Source organism: Plectropomus leopardus, chromosome 13 (genome assembly GCF_008729295.1).
Source record: "Plectropomus leopardus isolate mb chromosome 13, YSFRI_Pleo_2.0, whole genome shotgun sequence".
Lineage (NCBI taxonomy): Eukaryota > Metazoa > Chordata > Actinopteri > Perciformes > Serranidae > Plectropomus > Plectropomus leopardus.
In genome coordinates, this window is record NC_056475.1 from 13,774,883 (window position 1) to 13,798,146 (window position 23,264).

The following is a 23,264-nucleotide window of genomic DNA, read 5'->3' on the forward strand; positions in this document are numbered from 1 at the left end:
CAAGTTAAATTTTAATTCTTTTAATTTCACTTCTTGTAATATCATTAAATCCACTTGTAGTGATTTGAAATTTTTGATTGAAATGTGGAATTGAAAGAATGGTAAACAGTAACAATAATACGCAATAAATAGCACAATATTTATTATAAGTAATTTAAGTAATGTTTTAGACAATCAGAGTTGACTTTCAAAAAGAACAACAGGTTTTGAATGTTCTTTTCTTGTGGTGAAGGGACACGTCATGCTGTTGGGACAAAAGATAATAAACCATCATTTGGTTTTCAGCATTAAGGAAAACTAAAAAAGGTGCAGTGTTTCAATATTTTCCATCATTAGCACATCTTCATGGAGTCATGATGATGATATAATGAGAAGAGTTCAAGCTTTGGAGGGGCAGAACCCTGTTGAATTTGAACCGTTTTGTTATATTTTTTGTCTTATGCTGTGGCTCAAATTACTATGAGCTGGAATGAGCTAGAAACATCAAACTTGAATCTATACCTGGAAATGATGTGCAGATACTTCCCAAAAAATATGACTAATCAGCGAGATGGTTGTGCTGTGATTAATGCCCAAAAATGTGATTTGGAAAGTTCCACATCCCTCCCAACCCCTAGTCTGATTGACTATAAATTTCACACAGAAATCAAGTAGCTCAATGTGTTCTCAGAAAATATATAGATGATATAATACATGAATAAACTTTTATTGCATTTTGACTCCAACAAAACACATTTGGTATGCAGTATTGTGGAGCTGAGATACACATTTATAAATGAACAATACTTGTCAAGAAGTATCACCACTATCAATCAGAAAACCATTTCCAAGGGTGGAGATACGCTGAAAATTGGCCATAACTCATTAAAAATGTCCCCAGTCATCATAAGTCTTGGATAATAGACCTACCAAACATTTTAAGCCTGACCCAAAGGGGCGCAACACATATAAAAAATGTGTACTTTCAGTAACTGAATTGCACCAAATATGGTGCACATCCTCTGGAGGCAAGTATTAACCAAAAGCTGAAGTGTCGTATCGATTGGCCTGTTAATTGTCATCTGCTTTTTCATCTCCTGCGATAGTGACATTAAACTGGGCACCGTTACTGGATGTCCTAATGCTTCCTATCAAATTTGATCACAATTGGCCATGTTCATTTGTATATTCAAATAATGACACAGAGAAATGTTTACCAAGATGTATGTATTCCTTTGGTAACCCACCTGTCTCCTATGTGCATCTGTTGAACAGTTTGAGGTAGAGGTCGTCCAAAACTCTCTGGCAGGAAAAAAGCAGCAAAGGCAGACACCACAGCCAAAGTCCCCAAGACAATATGAGGCAGGTACTTATAGTATACACCTGCACAAGGAGAGGAGGAAATTAAGATGAGAGAGCTCCTGAGTCCTACATACGTATGTGCACTGTAAGCATCCAAACCAGATGTTTATCTGTTCAAGATTGTCACTGTTTTAAGATGATATCAGGTCAAATGCTAATAATTTCAAACAGACACTGTTTACTCACCCATCTGTAACAAAAAAGGAGCAATGCAGCTGCCCGCTCTGGAAACAGCAGTGCACGTCCCTGTTGCTGTGTTCCTGAGCACTGTTGGGTAAAGCTCAGCTGTAAAGGCGAACATCAGGGCTGTACCTGCGGTAATTGCAAATTTACCCAGCATCTCCAGAGCAACAGACAGCCCTGATAAACCTGAAATGTAAAAAAGGGTTTGACTAATTACAGAATAAAACAAGAAAAAGAATGATTAAATGTATGTAACTGAGTGTTTTTACTGCATTGCCTTTACTTCAAGTGGCCATTTTCTGCACTGCTTAAGATACTCCAAACCTGTTTTATTAGCTACTATTAGCAAAACACCCAAGTGAACTATTGGTGGAAGAGTTGCATTTTAGGTAATAAAGTTTCTGGGTTTTGACAATGAAGAAGAATGTATGGAATTGCAAAAATATCTCGTTTTTGCTGCATCAATTTCCATCCCCTTTTTTCAAAACTGTCAACATGTCTGATAACGTTATAAAGTGCTCACCGGGAGGAGGTTTTTCTGCAGGCCAACTTGGTAGCTAATGTCACCCTGGTTCCCTCATCAAAAAGCCTATGAGATTTTTCTTAGTGGTAAACAAAAATTTATGATACTTTAACCTTTTGTTCAGTAAGATAATCTTCACAAATAAACATGACTTTTCGGATCTTTAAAGCCTAAATGCAACTGGCAGAATTAAATACATAGCTATTGCTAGGCTAAAAAAGAACTGTTATATAGTTGTGCAGCCACCACCAAGACGCTTTAAAGCCATGATCGTCCCAGTTTGGGATGATGACGTTCTTTAATCTCATTTAGCCATTTGTTAGCAACCACCTTTTTAAGACACATCAAAGCTTCAAAGTTTGCAAGTGGGGTATATACCGACATATTTTATGTCATAGAACAAAACGTGAAAGTGTCTTAAGCTTGTGTTAACCATAGATGTTATTTCGTGCTTCTAACCAAAAACCCATTCAAAAAACCCATTGATTTTGAGATGAGGGAACCAGAGGTTCTGAAATGTTAATGTATTTCCAGGTTTCAGGACTCAGTTCTGGGGTTCTCTTTAGATTTGTGCAATGCAAAATCTAGGTAGCACTATTTTTAAGGCCTAAAATATTTCCTTGTAAATATGGCAGTACCAGAATGTGCCATGTCATGACACTGCTTACTTTGAGGCACCAGCTGAATGCAGTACAGCGACACACCTCCAACCAGCAAGATACAGATGACAGACAGTCGTCGTGGAAGGTATCGCAGTGCCAGCCAGCTGGAAATGTATGCTGGTACCTCAACAGCTGCTGAGAGGAAACAGCTGATATAGGGGTTTGCATGAAGTTGGGATGTATTCAAGGACAAGCCAAAGTATCCAGTGCTCAGAGTGAACCTGTGAAGACAGAGATGTTTGAATGGAAATCTGCATAGACATGGTAGTTACTAGTGTACAGTAACAAACGTCTCATTGTCATCAAGACAAAACATAGCATGCAAGATATGAGTAAGAGCAATAACAGCAAAGAGAGAAATAAAAACTAAAGGACAAAACATTGTAACATCAGTGCTGTAAATGATCAGTCAATCACACCTAAATGTAAATGGTTAGTTATTGAAATTCTCAAACCAAATACTCACCACACCAGGCACAGAATGACAGTTGTGCTCCTGATGTTTTTTGTCCTCAGAAGGTTAAAGACATTATAGTGCTCCTTTGGGGTTGTCTCTGTCTCATTAGCCTGTAAGATACAAAAACCTCAGTCCAACCAGCAGTTTTTTGTGCCTGACTGGTCCATCTTTCGGTTCATCATTTTTGGCTAGATTGAAATACATCAACAACTGCTAGATTTGGGCCAGAAATTCATGTTTCCAACGGGATGAATTGTAGTAACAATGTGTGCCTTCGAGCACACATGTCTGTTCCTGTGTCTGATCCTGTGTCTGATCCTGCATAATTTAAATCAAAGCTAACTTACATGTGCACCACAGTCTTTAAAGATGACCTTTGGAGCCTTGACTTTGTTCTTCTTAGCAGCCTTTCTCACTATGGCCTCGGCCTCCTCCACTCTTCCCTGAGAGATCAACCACCGAGGAGACTCTGGGATGAACCTGCCTCAGTATTTAACGGAGAAACAGAAAGGTTCAGGATCAGAGGGGCTTAAAAGATAACGCAGCAAATGGTGTGTTTCCACCAGCAGGTCGGTACGGTTCAGTTCAGTACACTTTTTGCGTGTTTGTGTGTGTGTGTGTTTCCATTGTGAAAAGTTTGGGTTGGTAAGAGTCAGTGCAAAAACCCACAATTTATAAATAATCCCAAAGAGAGACTCTCACTGCAGCTGCTCTTTTACGTGCAGCCCAGCTCTTTGGATGATAAACCACAGAGCATCAAGTGACAACAACCCTGCCTACACATAAGAGTACTATCTACAGTATTAAAGCTAAACAAATCTCAGGGGATCTAGGGTCAAGGTACTTCTTCATAGGTGTTACTTCTGGTGGGGCGTGCTGCGCACTACATACAATGAGTTTAACAGAAAAAGGGGCATCTGTATTTGTGACAGTATTGAAACACATACCTTTGGAATTTCTAAATACCCTTGTATACCATTATATTGTGATACTGCCCAAGCCTAAATAACAGGTTTTCTGGTTATGACTACAACCTACCACCAGAGGGGGATGTAGAGCAGGCCAGGAAGAGAGATAGCCAGCAGAAGAGATTTCCAGTCCCTCAAAAAGTAAGCAAAGAGAGGCAGCATCATGTAGCCAAAGGAAAAGGACAGACCCACGCCCAATGATGAAAACAGGACACGAACATTGCCAGTCAAGATCTCACTGCCTGAAAAGAAAAATAAAGAGAGAGGAGCGCATGACACTAGTGCAGGTAACACATGAAGATATTAGTGATACAGAGATATAGACATACAGCACACACAATATATAACTGACTACATATTACTGAAATAACTGATGGTAAAAAAGTATTATGTAATGTTAATATAGCATGAAATGTACACATTTACCCAGCACAAAGGCAGATATATAGTTGGAGATCTGCCCTAAGCCACTGAGAAAAAGGAGGATGGAGAACACCGTCCAAGAAGGTGAAAAGATTTGAACAAAGGAAAAAAAAGTCTGAAGTGCCATGGTGGTAAAGAAAACAGGCTTTCTTCCAAACCTATAGTAAGGAAATCAAACAACAAAATAAAAAGCAAATAAAGCAAGATGTAATCAATTTGAAGGTTTACAGTGCAGGGTGCTAAAAATAACTTGTAGTTTGAACTGGTCATTTTAATATATCTGTCCTGTATTGGAACAAAAACTGAATATTAAGGGCAATATTGTTTATCTCATGCATACCTCTAAGGTCAGATGTCATAAAAATATACTGTATAATGCAGCACTATATAACAAAACACCACAAAATGCAACAAAAGCAATGTAATCCTTAAAAAGGCCTGTGTCAAACTCTAACTAGAGGGGCACTTGAAGAGTGTAGATCTTTGTCAAGGCAAAATGCTTCATCTCACAATGTTAACAAAACTTAAAAAAGTATTTGTGTATTTAGCCTTTGATTCAGAAAGGCATGCTACACCTTTCCACCAACTTTCATATAAATCAGCCTGTAGTTTTTTAGCAATCCTGCTGAAAACCAGAAAAACAAACAGAACTGGAAACAAAACCTTCTTGGTGGAGGTGAAAAAGATTTAATAAAGCTTTAAGAATATGAAAGTCTACAGTGCAGGCTGTTGAAATTATATTAGTTTGAGCTGGTCATTTAAAAAATCTGGCTTGTTTTCTTTAGGCAAAAGTAGGCCAAGGACATTTTTAGGAAGAATGAGGGGGTTTAAGAATATAGCATGCAAGTAATTTCATTTTGAGAAAATGTTTTCAGTACTTGTCTGAGAGCTGTCCTGAGAAGAAGGACCCCATAAGAACTCCGAGGAAGTAGACTGTGGAGGTGAACGGCTGCTTCCACTGATCACTGCACACCAGGTCAAACTTGATTATACATGCATATATAAACATGCATGTACAAAGAAAAAGAACCAGGATCAATTGCTATAAAAAAAACAATCAAACCTTTCCTTCCTGAGCAGAATAGAAAAAAACTGTTAGACATACAGACATTTATCTCATGTAAGATGTGCTTCAGTCAGGTTTCATGACCACCTCACCTCAGTGATGATGGTGGATTTGTACATCTTTCTGCTGTAGCTCCACCCGTCCACACAGCCCTCCTGCTCCAGGTCAGTGAGACTGACGCCACTGTCAGGAATGAATCCCTGAGCAGAGAGATTTCTGACAACATCCAGCCTGTACCGACTGCATCTGCTTTGCTCCTGTTTCCCATTCATCACCTCACAGTCACAATAACACAACATTAATTATAGTCAAAATTTCTTTTGCACAGAAACTACAAGTGTTGTGTATGGTCAGTAAAGTAGTGGTAGTAGGTGAGATGGGTGTACTACTTGGTAGATGGTTACCAAGGTGGAATTACTCTCCTATAAATTCCAATGGCCTTTTGACTGATAGGTGGGTACACTGTAAAGGGCCAGAAGAAAAGGAGGGTATACCCTTTATACCTGCATATACCCTCCACTACACCACTGTGTATGGTGTTGTACTGTTTAAGCAAATGAGTATAAATAGTGTTACAACAATATGACAACTGCATCTTGTGTCCTTGACCTTCTGTCCTTGTGCTGTATGACTATAGTTACAGTTAACCATTTTGTGAAGGCATACATTCTCATAAAACCTCCGATTGTAGCTAAACTGCTTTATCAGCCCTTTTTGGAGTTTATGCAGCTAATGCAGAAAAAAAAATACATTAACTCTAAAGCTACTCATCAGAATACTGTAATGCAATAAAATAACCATTCTCGCAGCGCTACAGTAATATCACAAAAAACTTTAAGATCTTTGCAAACCTTGTGAGTTCCTCTGCTGTGCTGTTCCATCATGACCAGGTCTTGTTATAGAGATCATTGTACTTGTATTTTCATTGATTTATGCTTAAATATTTAAAATTCTCACTGAGCAGAATACATATTTTCAGAATATCAACACTAAGTCAAACAGAATCTTTACAGCCTATATACATGTGCATATTCAATCAAGCTTGTTTTATGAAAAAGTTATTTGTATGTTGTCGATCAGTTATATAATTAGCCAACAAATATCACAACAAATGTGCATGCATCCTTAGCAATATTGTATAAAATGTCTGGGGAACAATACAGTAAGAATGTTATTTCTTTTTTGATGTGGCTCCTTCTGAAATTGTTAAACAAGTACATAATTTAAATAATGCTACATTCTTTTTTTTCACAGGATCTGTGTTCAAAAACTTAATTACCTCTATCGGGATGATAGCATTGCGCCACTCTTGGGTCAGGTTAACCTCAGGAACCAGACAGTGGTGACTGGGAATGTCAGTCAAGAAGACAACAGAGAAAGGGCCAAATCCATTAGGCAAAATGCTGGCACAGAGCAGGAAGAAAACAATCTGCTGGAAGCGTCCCCACTGACCCAAAAAAGATATGGTGTCATCATAATCCTTCATATCTGGATCCTAACTGTTCTGTTGATACTGTGTCCACTACTTGTTCCTCTACTGCAACAGAAACAAAAGACTAGTTTGGCCTCACCTCACCTGTCAGCTAGCCCCGCCCTCTGCTGTAACACATGCATAAGTTAAAGGGGGAGTTAGTGTTCTCAAACTTTTCTCAAGCAATTATTTGCAGTCAGGACTGTTGTTGACCACGGTGAACTGGGGAAAAGGCTTAGAAACACCAATGTTATCGCCATAACTGACAGCAATACAAACATGTATAAACAGTAAACAAGTCACCCTAAGAAACATGTCTGTGTCCAGACAAATGCTGGACAGTAACCTTAGCTGCTGTGTTTTTGTCTTATCCAGATCTTTCAGCCAAATTGCTCTATTTTTTGGACTTTTTTGACAAGACAGTGTGAATTTCGTACATGTAACACCAGAGGTGAAATGTAGCAAGGTCATTAACTTAAGTACTGTACTAAAGGACAAATTTCAGGTACTTGTACTTTACCTGAGTCTTTTCTTTTCAATTATACTTTTACTCCGCAACACCTCAGAGGAATATATTATACGTTTTACTTCACTTCATTTAGCTTTAGTAGCCAATTACTTGACCAGTTAATATTGTTTTGTAAAAAAAAAACAAAAACACAAGAGTGAATAAAATATGTTTTGTCACAAATTTAATTACCTAATAGTTCATATATGTACAGCTAAAATGATTAGTTGATTTAACAATTAGCTGACTGGCTGGAAATTGAATTTTTCTCTCTTTTCTCTCTTTTTTTTGGTACTTTTGCAATAATATTATTATGATATTAGCACTATGTAAAGGAACAGAATACTTCCTCCATCACTGTGTAACACTCACCTGTCTTAGAAAGGAAGGGATGCAATTCTTGGTAGATAAAAATAAAAAATGAAGTAAAATAAAATAAGGAATAATGCATCCACATTCTAGATATTTAGCATTTGAACTGAATGCGGTTACAAGCACGTACTTTGGAGTCATTTTGGCCTAAAAAAAAAAATTTGGGTGAAATGTTTTAAAACAGCAGAAAAAAAACCCCAAAACACCAGTAATTATTATGTGTCATCTCCAACATTGAGAAATGACTCATTTCAGACCAATTGTGCAAAAAAAGTGCTTGGCTACTTCTACTGAGTTGAAGGACACACTCTAAATGTTCATAAAGAATATAATTCAGATCATTTATCAATACTGATGAACCCCTCAAAAATGATTTGATTATTTTTAAACAATACTTAGCCGCAGAAATCATTAAGCCGACAATATCTGGTGGGTTTTGTTTGTCGCTGTGCGCGCTCCCACGAGGTGCATGCACGTATTGACGAGCAGGCACAACTCGGCACAACACCTTGTGTTAGTTTGCATGACAAACATGCGAGCCGTGCAACTTTTGCTGAACTACTGCAACATTTCCTATCAGCCGTTTTTAATTGTTCCCCCCTTCATAAATGATAACAAACCTGGTCACCCATGAACTTCTGTCTCTGGCCATTAAGAGTTTTGGTCAAACGTCAAAAACTGCAACGCGATAAGAAGGAAGAGGGCCGGATGATGACGTAATTTCCCTGTCCAATAGTGATCGATCATTTTATATCTAATTTGCGCCACGCTGTGACGTCCACTCCACGTCCAATGACTGTCAGTATAACCCGACGCTGATTTTTAAAAATATATATAAAAAAATCTATTTCTATATATCTACATGTAAGTGATATTCCCGTAGATTAGTTTGGAGCCTGTGGTGTATGTAAGAGCCAAAAATCTTAATCCAAGCTGTTTTTGATCACACAAGAGAGAAGTCATAAAGGCAAGTGATGTGATATTACTAGTAACAAAGGAGGACTACAGGAAGTAGTGGTGAAAAAAATGTAAAAATTGGCCACAAAAGTCAAGGATTTTATTTCACTGTTTCAATTTTACTGGGGCAGCATAGTTTAACATAATAATAAGTGTTTATTTTGTGATAAAAGCATCAATGTATTAGATGTGTTGATTGATGTATTGGAAGCAAAACTAAATATTGGGCCATCAAAAACTTGTACTGGTGGCTGTAGCAGCCCTTTTTTCAAAATGGCCAAGCAGTAGGTCAACTATACTATCATATTGGACCAACATACAATAAGGGATCTAATCTAAATCGTAACCCTGACAACCAAATAAAATACTCATTCAAAATTTTTGGACTTGTACAAAGCAACTGGCCATTTCATAAAATTTAGAATGTTATCATTTAGTGTTGAGAATCGGTAAAAACAGTTCTCATAGTATTTTGGTTTTGATGATAGATAAGCTATTTTATGGATACTTAAGTTTTAAAAACAATCTAAACGGTGCTGTTCTGGGTCAGCTGCTGCCATTAACATTACATAATATTGCTGTTCACTGTAACAGATGAAAATCAGAATCAGTAGCCACATTTAGGGTTTCATGGTATCTTTTATTTATTTGATTTTATTTTATGTTAATTATTTCTATTTCTAGTGAATAATTTGTATACATGATGATGATTTGAAATAGCATGCAGAGTGCATGCACATGAATAAGATGTATGTTTTAAAATCAGTTTTCTTTAAAATATATGACATTTCTTCTTTTCTTATTTCTTATAAATTCTGCAGCTTCAATTGTATACAGTAATCTCCACAGAGAAAAGACCAGGGCTGAGATTTGAAAGGACATTCTTACATTGTCATGACAATGTGTAACACATACAGTGTATAGTAAAGCACCCGAGATTAAACTAAACTTGGTGATTTTGCGCTGTGACAGCTGAGCTGATTTTTTGATCACTGATATGTTATGAATTTATAAATTCATGTAAGAGTGAAAAGTTTCAATAATAACTGTATGTGTTGTTTTTTGTTGTTGTTGTTTTGCCAGAGTCAAATCCACACATAGGGGCTTTAAATTCTTTTAGGAACCAAACTTCCTCTCTTGTGCATCTGTTGAATAGTTTGTGGTAGAGGTTGTCCAAAACTCTCTGGCAGGAAGAAAGCAGCAAAGGCAGACATAACAGCCAGAGTCCCCATTGTGATTTTAGGCAGGTACTTAAAGTATACACCTGTGCAAGGAGAAGAGTAAAATAAGATGAGGGAGTTCTTGGGTCCTGCATTTATGCAATTTACTTTTTGTGAATCAGTGTGTACTGAGTGTCCAAACTATAAACAGGTAAAATCAGGCGCTATGAAAAAAAATTGTCAGAATGATAATAAAAATGAAGAGTTTTGCTTTCTGTCAATCAACTAAGAAACAAACATCTACATGTTTACAGTCTGCTTGGACTCCATTCATTGCAAGTTGTAGGTATATTTACTATTCAAGACCAGTTTACTTACTCAGCTTTAGCACAAAAGGTACAAGGCACGTGGCCACTCTGGCAACAGTAGAGAGTGTCCCTGCCGCTGTGTTCCTGAGCACTGTTGGGTAAATCTCTGCTGTGTAGACATAGACTATGCTAAAACCAGCGGTTAGACCAAATTTACCCAGCATCTCCAGAGCCACAGACAGAGCAGACAAACCTGAAATGAAAGAAATAGTTTGTCTAAGAACAGAATGAAAAAATGTTTGATCCGTGCTGCAGCAGATTACTTGCACGTAAACAAGTGCTTAGAGAACTCCACCCCTGCCTTTACTTCATGCAACCATTTCCTCCCTTGCTCAAGAAACTCCAAAGCTTTCTTTAAGTTCTCCTCCTACCAGTAAAGATTCTGTATGCAACACTCAGAGCATTAATATCGGAGCAAACCACAGTATGCTTTGAAAAGATACAGTGGAGTAACGCCATCCTGAGCAGAGAATGAAGTCACACTACCTGTGTTATAATCCAAGCTTCATTGTGATTTTTTTGTGTTTAACCTGTCTGGCCACGTGTTAGGTGTTGGTGTGTGCATCCCAAGGCTAGCTTACTGCCGCTACTTTGTACTACATTCATACGGTGCATACCGCTGATTTCATAGCATATATAGCACCCACCCTCTGGGTTACCTCTGTAAAACTCTGGCTATACGTCAGCACTGTTGCCTTTGTTTAGTGCTGTTTGTGGATCGTGTTGAGAACTGTGTCCATACAACTCTCACTCTGAACTTGTCAAATGGTGTTGCCCTGTCAGTTCTTTCAGCGTACAAGCATGATGCCAAAAGCCATCTTTCCAGTCCAACCAGAACATGGCTGGACGGCATCAGATGAGAACACGCTCTGACACAACCGGTGGCATTGTTATTGTTTGTTGTACGGGCTCGTCCATATGCAAAGATAACAGGCAGCATCATCCTGGAGCATATACAGCTGATGCAGAAGGATACCTAAAACATCACAAGTAGCCGCAGAAGGTCACTGACAGAGCGTTACCGCGTGACGAGTTGTGATGATAACGTGTTACATTTTTCTATAGAGCTCCTTTGAAAGTTCCTTAACCTTAGAGAGGGTTTTAAAGGGGAACTCCACCGATTATACACATCAAAGTGTAAAAAATATGCGAATACATGTTAAATAAAGCCTTTTGGGGCTCCAGTGGGGAGCTGCTTAAAATCTGATAAAATGCCTTAAGTGATGTCTGGGGCTTAAGACTAAGAGGAAAAACACAAAAATCCTTGAAGTTAAAGATGTGAGCGTACCAGACCTCAGTAGCCCATTTCTCATCTCTGTTTGAGACTAGCACATCAGGGCTACATTGTTAGCTGCTACTAGCATTACACACCAACTGTTGGCAGTGGAGTTGCATTATGGGTAATGAAGGAACCAGGTTTTGACAATAAAGAAGAATGCGTTGAATAAAATGATATATTGGGTTCTGCTGCACCAATAATAGTCCATTGTGAGACTGAAAATGTTACAGGAGTGCAATGCTGAATCTGTGGAGTGCTTTTTAAAGGCCCAATGTATTTGCTTGGGAATATTACAATAATGCAACACACCATGTCATGACACTGCTTACTTTGAGGCACCAGCTGAATTAAAAACAGCGACACTCCTCCAAGCAGCAAGATGCAGATGAAAGACAGTCGTCTTGGAAGGTATCGTAGTGCCAGCCAGGCGGAAATGTATGCTGGTACCTCCACAGCTGCTGAGAGGAAAGAACTGATATAGGGGTTTGCATGCATTTGGGATGAGTCCAGGGACAGGCCATAGTATCCAGTACTCATTGTGATCCTGTGAAGACAGAGTTACAACCAACAGAGATGTTTAAATGGAGATCATGTGTATATTTTGAAAATTAAATTTCTGAGGATAACAGTTCAGCCCCAACAGTGTCTGCTTTAAAACGTTTTGCCTCTTGGACAAAAGACCCCTTCTTTAATGCATTATTGGCTAAAACTCTCCATAGTTTCTTCTTTTCAGCTATCAGTAAGGACTTTCAAAGGGGGGGTTGGGACTAACTAATATGACTGCGATGAGGTGGACAGGAAATGGCTTCCCCCCTGTGGACACTGCCAGCTGTCTTTGTTTAATATAAAATCGTGGAGACAGTCCTGCTAACTGAAGTGAAATGGCCAGTTTCAGCAGGAATTCTGCCCCTGCCCAGCTCTGTGGTTTTTGGCTGTTTAGTTTTAGGTTGAAGTGTGTGGTGATGTTGTATTGGAATGAATTATGCTTAAGTGTATATAAAAAAAAGTGAGCAACTGTGAACAATCCATCAATTCTGTCAATATTTGGTAATTGAAATTCTTATAACTGAATACTCACCAAATCAAGAACAGAATAATAGTTATGTTTCTGATGTTCTTTGTCCTCAGGAGATCGAAAATATTGTAGTGTTCCTCAGGGTGTGTCTCTGCTTCATCAGTCTACAAGATACAAAACCTCAGTCTCAAAAGCAGTTTGTTCTGTTTAAATTAAAGCCTCCTGCCAACTGTGAGGTTTTTGCAATCTTATAAGTTTAGTGCAAGCTACATTTTGGGACATGGCTCTAAATAAACTTGGACAGAACATCGAGTTTGATGTATGTAGACTGTGCAATGACAACATCTACTGAATCACAAGCTGCAAACTACATCCATCAATGTCAGTTCACAAAAATAAGAGACTCTAACTGGTTTATTGCACACTACCTTGGCTGACTAGGCCAACTTTTACTCTGCTATGCCAGCCCAGATTATTGAAGAGCAGACGGGCTGCACTGACTAACCTTTAGCTGGTCAGGTTCAGTGTGGCTTTGTCGATATTATGTTAACAGAGTAAGTTTATTTACCAGGCTCCACCCACTCTACCAATAGAGTTCAGCAGAGAGCGGAGCCTGTGCTAGGGAGAGCAATGTTACAATACTGTAACTGGCATAGGTGGAGCTTTCAACCACGGGGCCCTGTTGCTCCCATGCCACTTGCTGAAGAGGGTGTCCTATGTACCGTGGGGTCCCCACATAATCACATAGGTGAGTCCTGATTGGGAAGTTGCTTTATGCAAAGTTCAGTGACCATACTTGCATACTTGTGAATGATGGAGTATTACCTAGAAAGTCTATTGGAGGGCTCTGTCTGTGCTAATAGAACTAGGGTTACAACATTATAACCCTTGTTTAAGCCAGTCAGTCTGCTGGTCCAATTTGCTGAAGAAACTGCCATGAAATTTAGTACAGAAATTATATTCCCTACAGGTTGAATTGCACCAATAATGTGCATCCTCAAGCAGGCATCTGTGTCTTGTTCTGTATAAATTAAACAAAAGCAGACTAACATGTGTAATGTGATCTTCAAAGATCACCCGTGGAGCCTCAACTTTGTTCATCTTAGCTGCCTTTCGCAATATGGCCTCAGCCTCCTCCACCCTTCCTTGAGAGAGCAACCAACGAGGAGACTCTGGGATGAACCTGCCTCAATATTCAACAGAGAAACAGAAATGTTTAGGCTGGATTAAAGGGGCTTAAAAAACAAAGCAACAAAGACTGTTAGTGCAAGAATATTTCTCCAGAGAAAGATGATTTTGTTCATTATTTTTGTCCACTAACAAGATCCAAATCATGATGGTGCTCTGTAGGTAAACTGACCATTAACACATTATTCTGTTATGAGTACAACCTACCACCAGAGGGGGATGTAGAGCAGGCAAGGCAAGGAGCCACCCAGCAGGAGAGATTTCCAGTCCCTTAAAAAGTAAGCAACAAGAGGCAGCAGCATGTAGCCAACAGCAAAGCCCAGACACACAGCCATAGATGAGAACATGAGCCGCACTTTCCCAGTCAAGATCTCAGTACCTGAACAAAAAGAGAAAAGGAGAAAATTGTATAAAAGAAGTGCAGTTGATATGTGAAGATATGGGTGATAAACAGCGATAAAACAAGACATGTATAGTATACACAACATACTGTATGTGTATTGAAAATTATTGCATTATTTGTTGTTATTAGAGCATGAAATGTTAACATTTACCAAGCACAAAAGAGGATAAATAGTAGGAGCAATGTCCAACACCAGTGATGAAGATGAAGACAGAGAACACTGTCCAAGAGGGTGAAAAGGTTTCAGCAATGGTAAAAGTGGCCTGAAGTGCCATGTTTGTAAATAAAACAGGCTTTCTTCCAAACCTAGAGTTAAACAAGACAGATGATAAAACATGAATAAGTAAAAAAGATCTTAAAGCAAGGCAAAAGCGCAAAGAAACAATTACCCAACATTAGGGGCAACATATATTTTTAATCTTCTGTGTACCTTGAGGGTCACAGATCTTAACACTGTGTAATGCAACATTACATAATAAAACACCATGCAAGGTAAATATTAATAATAAAAAAAGTAAGATAATACAGAAGCAAAGGCATTTTTACATGTTTAAAGCATACATAAAAGCTTTAAAGTAAGAGATTTTAGGAATATATATGATGTAGGGTTTTCAGTACCTGTCTGAGACCTGACCTGATAAGAAGGATCCAAAAAGAACTCCCATTAACAAGACTGTGGAGGTGAACGGCTGCTTCCACTGATCACTGCACACCAGGTCAAACTGTAATAAAAAAGAAAATACATGCAGAAACATCAAACAAGTGAAGACATGGACCAGGAAGAATCCATGATAAAGACCATTTGATAGCCCTCTATTCATTTGCTTTTTAGCCCAGTTCCTCTTCGCTTCTGAGATTAAACACATATGTTTTGCTAGGTTTAGCTGCCATAAGTTAATTTAAAAAGAGAGAGAGAAAAAAGAAAGAAAGAAAAAAAAACCCAAACCGTAAAAGACAGAAGAAGATTTGTTTACACAGGATATTGCAACTTCAGCATGGTAATACATTCAGATGCCCATGAGTTTACTAAAGTTTTAGTATTAGATATTATTTTATTATACCACTGACCACAACTTCACATCAACAAACTATAAAGTGATCACTTTCCACCTAGAAAAGTGAAAATTGAGTTATTATTGGGATCACTGGACTCCATGATTGTTGTTTTTGTGCAGATTTAAACTGGACATGTGAAGGCTTTTTCTACAAGTGCAGCTCAGTCTACCAGCTCGATAGTAGGCATAAAAGTTACACCCAGACACAACACATACAAGCTATCACTAATCACTAATCAAGTTGTAGTATTTGAGACAGACACACACACACACACACACACACTTGAGTTAAATAACTGGTCGGGATATATTGTGTTTAATGTTTTGATTGCTTTAGTGTACAAAATACTTTTGGATCATACTTTCTGTCTATTAGGTATTCCACAAAAGTGAACAAATTGCCATCCTCTGCTATGTCAAAAGTCCAAAGTAACTCAATCTTTATCACCGATATGATAATTTTGTTTATAGTTATAATTTTAATTCAATTACTAATCAGAGTTCCAAACTGATAGTTTAGTGGACTTAGAAACTCAATCAGTTGACTATCATTTTTTGCTTTTTGGGAATGGTGTCCCATAAGGTGATTTAATGTACAGTGAATCAGATCATTTATCATAATTACTTACTTTATTATTGATGATGATGATGATGATAATAATAATAATAATAATACACTATTTCTGATAGCCATTTAAATACTATGAACCACAAGTTCCAAACACCATGAAGCTGCTAGACTGTTTACATCTTTCTCAATTTATTTTTCCTCATTGAACATGATATAAACATGCTCACTGCTCACTTTCCCCACCTCATTAAAGCGTTCTGAATTTCATTGTTAATGAAGGGGAAAAACCCTAAATCACCTCACCTCAGAGACAATGGTGGATTGATAAATGTCTGTACTGTAGCTCCAGCCATCCACACAGGCTTCCTGCTCCAGGTCAGAGAGGTTGACATCCTCGCCAGGTATTAATCCCAGAGCAGAGAGATTTCTGACGACATCCAACCTGTACCTGCTGCATCTGCTCAGCTCCTGGTTACCATTCACAACCTCACAGTCACAATTACACTTTATCAGTTTTATTAATAACATTTATTTTGCAAAGAACCTACCCGTGATGTGTGTGTTGTCATTGACAACCCCCCCAAAAACCTGAATTACCTCTATTGGGATGATAGCATTGTACCACTTTTCAGACAGGTTAACCTCAGGAACCAGACAGTGGTGACTGGGAATAGCCGTCAAGAAGACTAGAGACATGAATCCAAATCCATGTGGCATAATGCCGGCACAAAGTAGGAAGAATACGATCTGTTGGAAGCGTCCCCACTCACCCAAAAAATATATGCTGTCATCATAATTCTTCATAGCAGAATACTAACTGTTCCCTTCACAACCTGTATCATGTAGATTATATTTTTTCTCTTGAATCAGAAAAAGACACACATTTCACCTCACCTGACTCAGCAGCAAGCCACGCCCTATACAAAATAAACCATGCATGCTAAAGTGATGGTTGACAGAGTTACAGAGTCAGTATTTTATTTCTCAAGCAATTCTTTACACAAACAAACACTGGTCTCCCATATTATATCTATAGCTGCCAATAATGCAAATAAATGCACTGGCATTAAACAAATCACCGTTATTTCTGTTGTAATAGTAACATGTCTGTGTTAAATTACTTTAATAGTTATAATAATTAATATTATATTTGATAATAATAATAATGATAATAATAATATATTTAATTACTTTATTAACTGCAGTTCACAACAATAGTGGGGCTTTTGTGCCATGTCCAGTCTCAGAACCATCAAGGACACATTGCTATTCTGTTGTTTTTTTAAATCCTCAGCAGGTTCTACACTACAAAGGTTACAAATAGTTAGTTTTTTAGATGGATAAGCTTGTTGAACAGTCACTTATTGTATTTCTAATGACAAACCAGAAGTGTATGCCTGTTGCTTAACAACTTAAACATTCATTAACAACTGTCTATCTGATGTTCTTGTTCTGTCTAAAACATGGTTAAACAGACAGACATTGCAATATAGGGTTATAATGTCTTTCACTGTGACTATCCCAGAAAAGATGGGGGTGTTGCTATTTATATGAAAAACAAATTTCATGCTAACATCCTTTTATCAGAATCTCTCAGCGGGCACTTTGAACTTCTTGCCCTTAAATTGGAACTTCCTCAAGGGTGTTTTAAAGCCACTTTAGCAAGCAGGGAGGCTTTATCATCTTTGAGTAATTAGTCATCAACCTTAGATTTCAAGGCAAGGCAGCGTTATTTGTATAGCACACATTCAAAAATAAGTTGGTAGTCAGCAGGGTGGAGTAGGTAGTGTGAAAAAGGAACGTTTTTAGCCTCATCTGGGAGATTATTCCAGGTTTGTGCTGCATGATAACAAAATGCTGCTTCACCATGTTTAGTTCTGACTTTTGGGACGCTCGGTAGGCCTGTGCAAGGATTTTAGAACTGGAGTAATGTGCTCATATTTCCTAGTTTTTGTCAGGACTCACGCAGCATCATTCTGAATAAGCTGAAGTTGCCAAATAGCTTGTTTTGAAAGGTCTACAAAAAGACTGTTGCAGTAATCTAACCTACTGGAAATAAAGGCTGGGAGAGCCTTTCAGAGTCTTGCTGACATTATCCCTCTGACTCTGGCAATGTTTTTTAAATGATAGTAGGCAGATGAAGCTACTGATTTCTATGTCACTGTGGAAATTTAAATCAGAGTCCAGGATAACCCCGAGGTTTCTTGATTGACTCTGAGTTATGAGAGAGAGGGATTCAAAGTGAGTGTGGACACTCTGCCTGTCTTTCCGTGGCCCAGAGACAATGATGTCGGTCTTATCTCTATTGAGTTGGAGAAAATTTTAACACATTCAAATAGATTCTTATTGGTGGAGACCTTAACATGGACTGGTTTTAACATGGATTTGTCCCCGACAAATTTAAATCTCTCTGTGACACATTAAATCTTACACAATTAATTAATAGCTCTCCTTGTCCAAATCCGAATTAGAGTAGCAATTACATTGACCAGGAGTGCTATTTTCCTCAATCCTTTTAAAGTGACTTAAATTCCACAATAATCAGATCAGACAGTTTCTGGTCCTTCTGTAAGTTATCCCAAGAAAAGGGGGGCGAATATTTAAAAGCTTTTTTGCCAAGTTCTGCAGGAACCATGGGGACCAACAGAAATACAGTTAACAGTGAGAATGATTTTAGCAATAAAACAATATTTATTAGTTGCTCCTGTAAGTAATGTCTTATAGCCTACGTTTAGAGCTGACTTTCGAAAAGCACCACAGGTTTTGAATGTTCCTTTCTCGTGTTGAACGGGCACCTCATGCTGTTGGGACAAAAGACAAACAAAACATCATTATGTTTGGTAGCAAACACAAGAACTAAGAAAGCCGCAGCATTTGAATGTTGTCACCTCTACTCTTCAACTCAATTATCATCACTAGGTGCATTGACCACAAAGACTGATGCCGTCATCATCACATCTTCTCAGTTATGATGTGAGGGGCATTAGTTTTGGTTGTGAAATTAAAGGAATAATCAATGACCTGTTTCTGTTGCTACATTATTGTCTGAAAGTCCTACTCAGTTAATGGAGTGCTGTACTAAAAGGAAAAAATTCTTCTTCTTCTTTTTTTGTTTTTTTTTTTTTTTTAAAATTTGTTTAATTTTTTCTTCTTCTTTCGGTTAGTTATTAGTTAACCGTTGTCAGGCTATCAAAAGCAATTTAAACAAAACTGACACCCTTAATTTATATAATATGAATTTTCTTGAAATTATCACTTTATTCTTAAGAAATTTTATTTATTTTCCAATACCATAGCATGTTATAAATTCACATCTAAAGTTTGATATATAAAAAACTTCAAATCCACAATTGACCTTTGCATTTAACTTGGGAGAAGGATGAACCTCCATAGCGAAAGCACCAAGGCTAAGATCTGAAAGGACCTTTCTACATTGTAATGACAGTGCTATGAATAAACTTGTATGGTAAAGCTCTCAAGATACACCTAAACTTGTGGAAACCACATGTTTAATTGCCTATCTGCGGACAAATTTTGTCAATGCAATAACATCACAGCAATGCAAGATACAGTCATGAAACACCTGCGTTGTAGAGCTCAAAATAAAGGTTGCGTTCAAAGATGGGAGTTTTCTGTCACTTTACACAGCGAGCCCACATTTGCTTTAAGTCGCAGATAGCTGTATCCCAGCTACATTGATCCCCTGCAAGATGGTCTCTAGTTTATGACTACCTTAAGGAGTTGCCAAAGTCAAATCCTCGTGTTCACATAGGGGCTTAAAATACTTAAAAGAAAAATGTTGTATTACTTAAGGAACCAACCTCTCTCTTTTCTGCATCTCTTGAATAGTTTGAGGGAGAGGACGTCCAAAACTCTCTGGTAGGAAGAGAGCAGCGAAGGCAGACACAACAGACAGAGTCCCCAGTGTGATATAAGGCAGGTACCTAAAGTAATCACCTGCCACAGAGAAGGGAAAATAGGATAAACAAGTTCCTGGGAACTGTGTATGTGCACTGCAAACATTTACTGCATGTGAATTCATGTACTAAAAGAAATTCAGATTTGAAAAAAATGTAAATAATTACTACTAAAGACGGTCTACTTACCCAGCAGTAACAAAAAAGGTACAACGCAGCTGCCCACTCTGGAAATGGTAGTGCATGTCCCTGTCGCTGTATTCCTTAACACTGTTGGGTAAAGCTCTGCAGTGTAGGCAAAAATCAGAGCTATACCTACAGTAATACTATATTTACCCAGCATCTCCAGTGCAACAGCCAGTTCAGATATGCCTAAAATGTAAGAAACATTTTGTCTAAGAACAGAATTGAGCAAAAATAAAGTTTGTCAGATTAAATGCATGTAAATAAGTGTTAAGAAGATTTTTTCTCCTGCCTCTCTTCTCACGTCAAGCAGCCATTTCATCCTCTACCTCAGACATTCAAAGCTTTCTTTGTGTCATCTTATCATTCTTTACAATTCTTTAACCTTAGAAGCTGTTTAAAGAGGAACTTTACCAATTTTACACATCAAAGTCTGTTTACTGTAAGCTGCTACCCGCGAAACACCCCCAGATCATTTTCTTAACTGTCAGCAGAAGAGCGGCATTTTGGGAAAGAAGACGTCAGGTTTTGGCGATAAAGAAGAACGCATGAAATCAAAATGTTACAGCTGGTTCTGTGGCATCTTTTTTGTTTTTAGGTTATCTGTCTCATTCTTGTGAACACGATATCTTGAGGGAATTTCAAACATCCAACGTCAAAGGTTACCATCACACACATATTTTTTTGGGCTGATACACAACGTCACACTTCAGAAACGGGAGAGGAGACATTTGGTCAGATACAGAACCTTGAAATTGTGCTGATTGTATAGATCATCTGTGCTGCCAGGGGTAAGGTGTGTGCACGGCATACACGTTTTCACAGATATGAATGTAAACTGTAAGTGTAATGCGACTGGTATGCGAAGACATACAACCGAAGTGGTAATTCCAGTTTGTTTCTTAAACTTTCCACTGTGAGTCTGACACTAATTACTGTAGTTTCATTTTAACGCCTACAAATATTTGCTTTAGTACTGTGATGCACCACATAATGACACTGCTTACTTTTAGGTACCAGTGGAATGAAGTACAACGACACTCCTGCAACGAGCAGGACAAGGATGACAGACAGTCGTCGTGGAAGGTATCGCAGTGCCAGCCAGCTGGAAATGTATGCTGGTACCTCAACAGCTGCTGAGAAGAAGCAGCTGATATAGGGGTTTGCATGAAGTCGGGATGTGTTCAGGGACAGGCCATAGTATCCAGCACTCATTGTGATCCTATGAAGACAGAGATATTTACAACAGTCCTTTTAATCAAGACAACAAACTAAGTAATCAAGATAAAACATGCAGAGTTAAAAGGCAAAAAGCAATGCACTGGTGTAACACAACAGGGTTTTCAATGCACCACCGTTTCAATGTAAGTAAATGTTTTGTCAGAGCTTAACATGATAAAAGTAAAAAATAAAATAAACTTGAATCACCAGTTATAATTTGTTTTTCTTGATGATGTCATGTCTGAAAAGACCCAAAATAAACACAGTGAGTAAACTCCTTGATTACTGTAACCTAACTATTTTAACAGCAATTGTATAGAAAATGTGTGTGTTTGGATCACTGTAACTGTGATTGTTTCCTCTGTATTTGGTAATGCATTTCTGTCTGACACTGCACACAAATGTTGCTTTTATGCCTACTAGTAAGGAGCTTCACTAGGGGGTTTGGCACTAACTAGTAGGACTTGTGAGTACAAAGAAACACATATGAACCCTTCCCACATGTAAACATTGCTAGTTCTGTTTGTTGAATGCATAACCAAGCACAAAGTCCTGCTATCAGGACTTCAGGACAGGACAGGATCAGAAAACTCTCATTTTCAGCATGAATTGCCACCTTGCCCAACTTAGTGGTTTTTGTTTGCATAGTTTTAGGCAGGGTTTCCTGCCTAAAACCTGTTTGGTGACTGAAATTATTGAGACTTAGCACTCACCACACCAGGCACAGAATGAAAGACATGTTTCTGATGTTATCTGTCCTCAGCAGGTCTAAGACATTGTGATGTTCCTTAGGGGTCGTCTCTTTCTCATCAGCCTGAAACATACAAAACCTCAGTCCCACCAGCATTTTGTTGTGCTTTAGCTGTGTAGAGATGAATGTTTTCTACAAGGAAACTATAAGAGAAGGAAGGGTCATTACATCAGTGATAGATTTTGAATTTTGCATTTTTTTCCTTCTACCTCATCAGAAAGTACTTCTTTAACAACAAATCTCTCTTAAATAACAAAAACAAACTGTAAAGTGCTGCCCCATTTGATCGTGTATAATAATTCACTGGACAAAACGGGCTTGAGTTGCAGCTGCTGGACAAAGCCATGATCTGTTTGGAGACCAAGAATAAGTACAACGAACATGAACATTTAGATACAAAAAAGTCAGTCAACATCAGGTAATGTGTGCTTTGTTTTTTTTTTTTTTGGTGGAATCATTTTTCAGTCAAAACTGAAACAGGACAGATATGATATAGTATGTAGTATAGTAAGACTTGCCATAACTGCACCATAAGCATCAAAAGATGTTGCACCAAACTCTGGCACCAATGCAGAATTTGCATTTTGTCACTGATGTAATGGCCTTTCCATGTAATTTCATTTGTTCCAATATACACCAATATACATCCTCAAGCAGGCTTCTGTGTCTTGTTCTGCATGATTTAAGTGAAAGCAGACTCACATGTGCAATGTAATCCTTAAAGATCACCTGCGGAGCCCCAACTTTGTTCTTCTTAGCAGCCTCTCTCACTATGGCCTCGGCCTCCTGCACTCTTCCCTGAGAAAGCAACCACCGAGGAGACTCTGGGATGAACCTGCCTCAATATTCAACAGAGAAACGGAAATGTTTAGGCTGGATCAAAGGGGCTTACAAAACAAAGCAGCAAAGTTAGAGCATGAGTTAGAATATTTCTCTTGTCAGACAGCCAAATGATTAATTTTGTATCTTGACAAGGGAAAAATTGACCGTTTCTGTTTTGTTATGAGTACAACCTACCACCAGAAAGGAATGTAGAGCAGGCCAGGCAGCGAGACACCCAGCAGGAGTGATTTCCAGTCCCTTAAAAAGTAAGCAAAAAGAGGCAGCAGCATATAGCCAACAGCAAAGCCCAGACACACACCCATAGATGAGAACAGGACCCGCACTTTGCCGGTGAAGATCTCAGTGCCTGGACAAGAGGAGAAAGAGAGAAAATGCATGA

At 38.3% G+C, this 23,264-nt stretch overlaps 3 protein-coding genes across 7 annotated transcripts in view; all 3 read right to left on the bottom strand.

The window, feature by feature from the left end:
- Positions 1-100: 100 nt before the first annotated feature.
- Positions 101-7,109, bottom strand: LOC121952717 (solute carrier family 22 member 5-like). The gene is made up of 11 exons (XM_042499525.1): positions 6,903-7,109; positions 5,716-5,898; positions 5,436-5,539; positions 4,561-4,715; positions 4,205-4,376; positions 3,514-3,646; positions 3,176-3,276; positions 2,716-2,930; positions 1,528-1,710; positions 1,227-1,362; positions 101-244 (listed from the first exon to the last, which is right to left on the bottom strand). Exons 1-11 carry the CDS (start codon positions 7,107-7,109, stop codon positions 175-177), a joined length of 1,659 nt encoding a protein of 552 aa, XP_042355459.1. The 3' UTR covers positions 101-174.
- Positions 7,110-9,752: 2,643 nt separating this feature from the next.
- Positions 9,753-16,798, bottom strand: LOC121952352 (solute carrier family 22 member 5-like). Of its 4 annotated transcripts, none has more exons than XM_042498973.1 (10): positions 16,741-16,798; positions 16,274-16,438; positions 14,963-15,066; positions 14,496-14,650; positions 14,149-14,320; positions 13,804-13,936; positions 12,817-12,917; positions 12,068-12,282; positions 10,470-10,652; positions 9,753-10,195 (listed from the first exon to the last, which is right to left on the bottom strand). In XM_042498973.1, exons 1-10 carry the CDS (start codon positions 16,762-16,764, stop codon positions 10,038-10,040), a joined length of 1,410 nt encoding a protein of 469 aa, XP_042354907.1. In that variant the 5' UTR covers positions 16,765-16,798; the 3' UTR covers positions 9,753-10,037. The 4 variants fall into 4 exon arrangements, with proteins under 4 accessions (XP_042354907.1, XP_042354906.1, XP_042354905.1 ...); XM_042498972.1 differs by having other exon boundaries at positions 16,568-16,798; XM_042498971.1 differs by having other exon boundaries at positions 16,274-16,456; positions 16,568-16,798.
- A 1,886-nt stretch (positions 16,799-18,684) lies between these two features.
- LOC121952351 (solute carrier family 22 member 5-like) overlaps positions 18,685-23,264 on the bottom strand; it is an 8,953-nt gene continuing 4,373 nt past the window's right edge. Inside the window, exons 5-11 of one of the 2 annotated variants that reach the window (XM_042498969.1) lie at positions 23,060-23,231; positions 22,772-22,877; positions 22,005-22,105; positions 21,078-21,292; positions 20,077-20,259; positions 19,792-19,927; positions 18,685-18,771 (exon numbers count right to left, since the gene is read on the bottom strand). In XM_042498969.1, the coding sequence (XP_042354903.1) occupies positions 18,702-18,771; positions 19,792-19,927; positions 20,077-20,259; positions 21,078-21,292; positions 22,005-22,105; positions 22,772-22,877; positions 23,060-23,231 (983 nt within the window). In that variant the 3' untranslated portion in view covers positions 18,685-18,701. Of the gene's footprint in view, positions 18,772-19,791; positions 19,928-20,076; positions 20,260-21,077; positions 21,293-22,004; positions 22,106-22,744; positions 22,878-23,059; positions 23,232-23,264 lie in introns of both variants that reach the window. The other variant, XM_042498968.1, reaches the window with a different exon arrangement.

Coding starts and splice junctions, on each gene's coding strand:
- LOC121952717 (XM_042499525.1), bottom strand. CDS start 7,109: ATGAAGGATTATGATGACACCATATCTTTTTTGGGTCAGTGGGGACGC. Junction 5,899..6,902: donor ATGCTATCATCCCGATAGAG/GTAATTAAGTTT, acceptor TGTGACTGTGAG/GTGATGAATGGGAAACAGGA. Junction 4,716..5,435: donor TCAGGACAGCTCTCAGACAA/GTACTGAAAACA, acceptor TCCTTACTATAG/GTTTGGAAGAAAGCCTGTTT.
- LOC121952352 (XM_042498971.1), bottom strand. CDS start 16,774: ATGAAGAATTATGATGACAGCATATATTTTTTGGGTGAGTGGGGACGC. Junction 14,651..14,962: donor TCAGGTCAGGTCTCAGACAG/GTACTGAAAACC, acceptor GTTTAACTCTAG/GTTTGGAAGAAAGCCTGTTT. Junction 12,918..13,803: donor TTGAAGATCACATTACACAT/GTTAGTCTGCTT, acceptor TGTATCTTGTAG/ACTGATGAAGCAGAGACACA.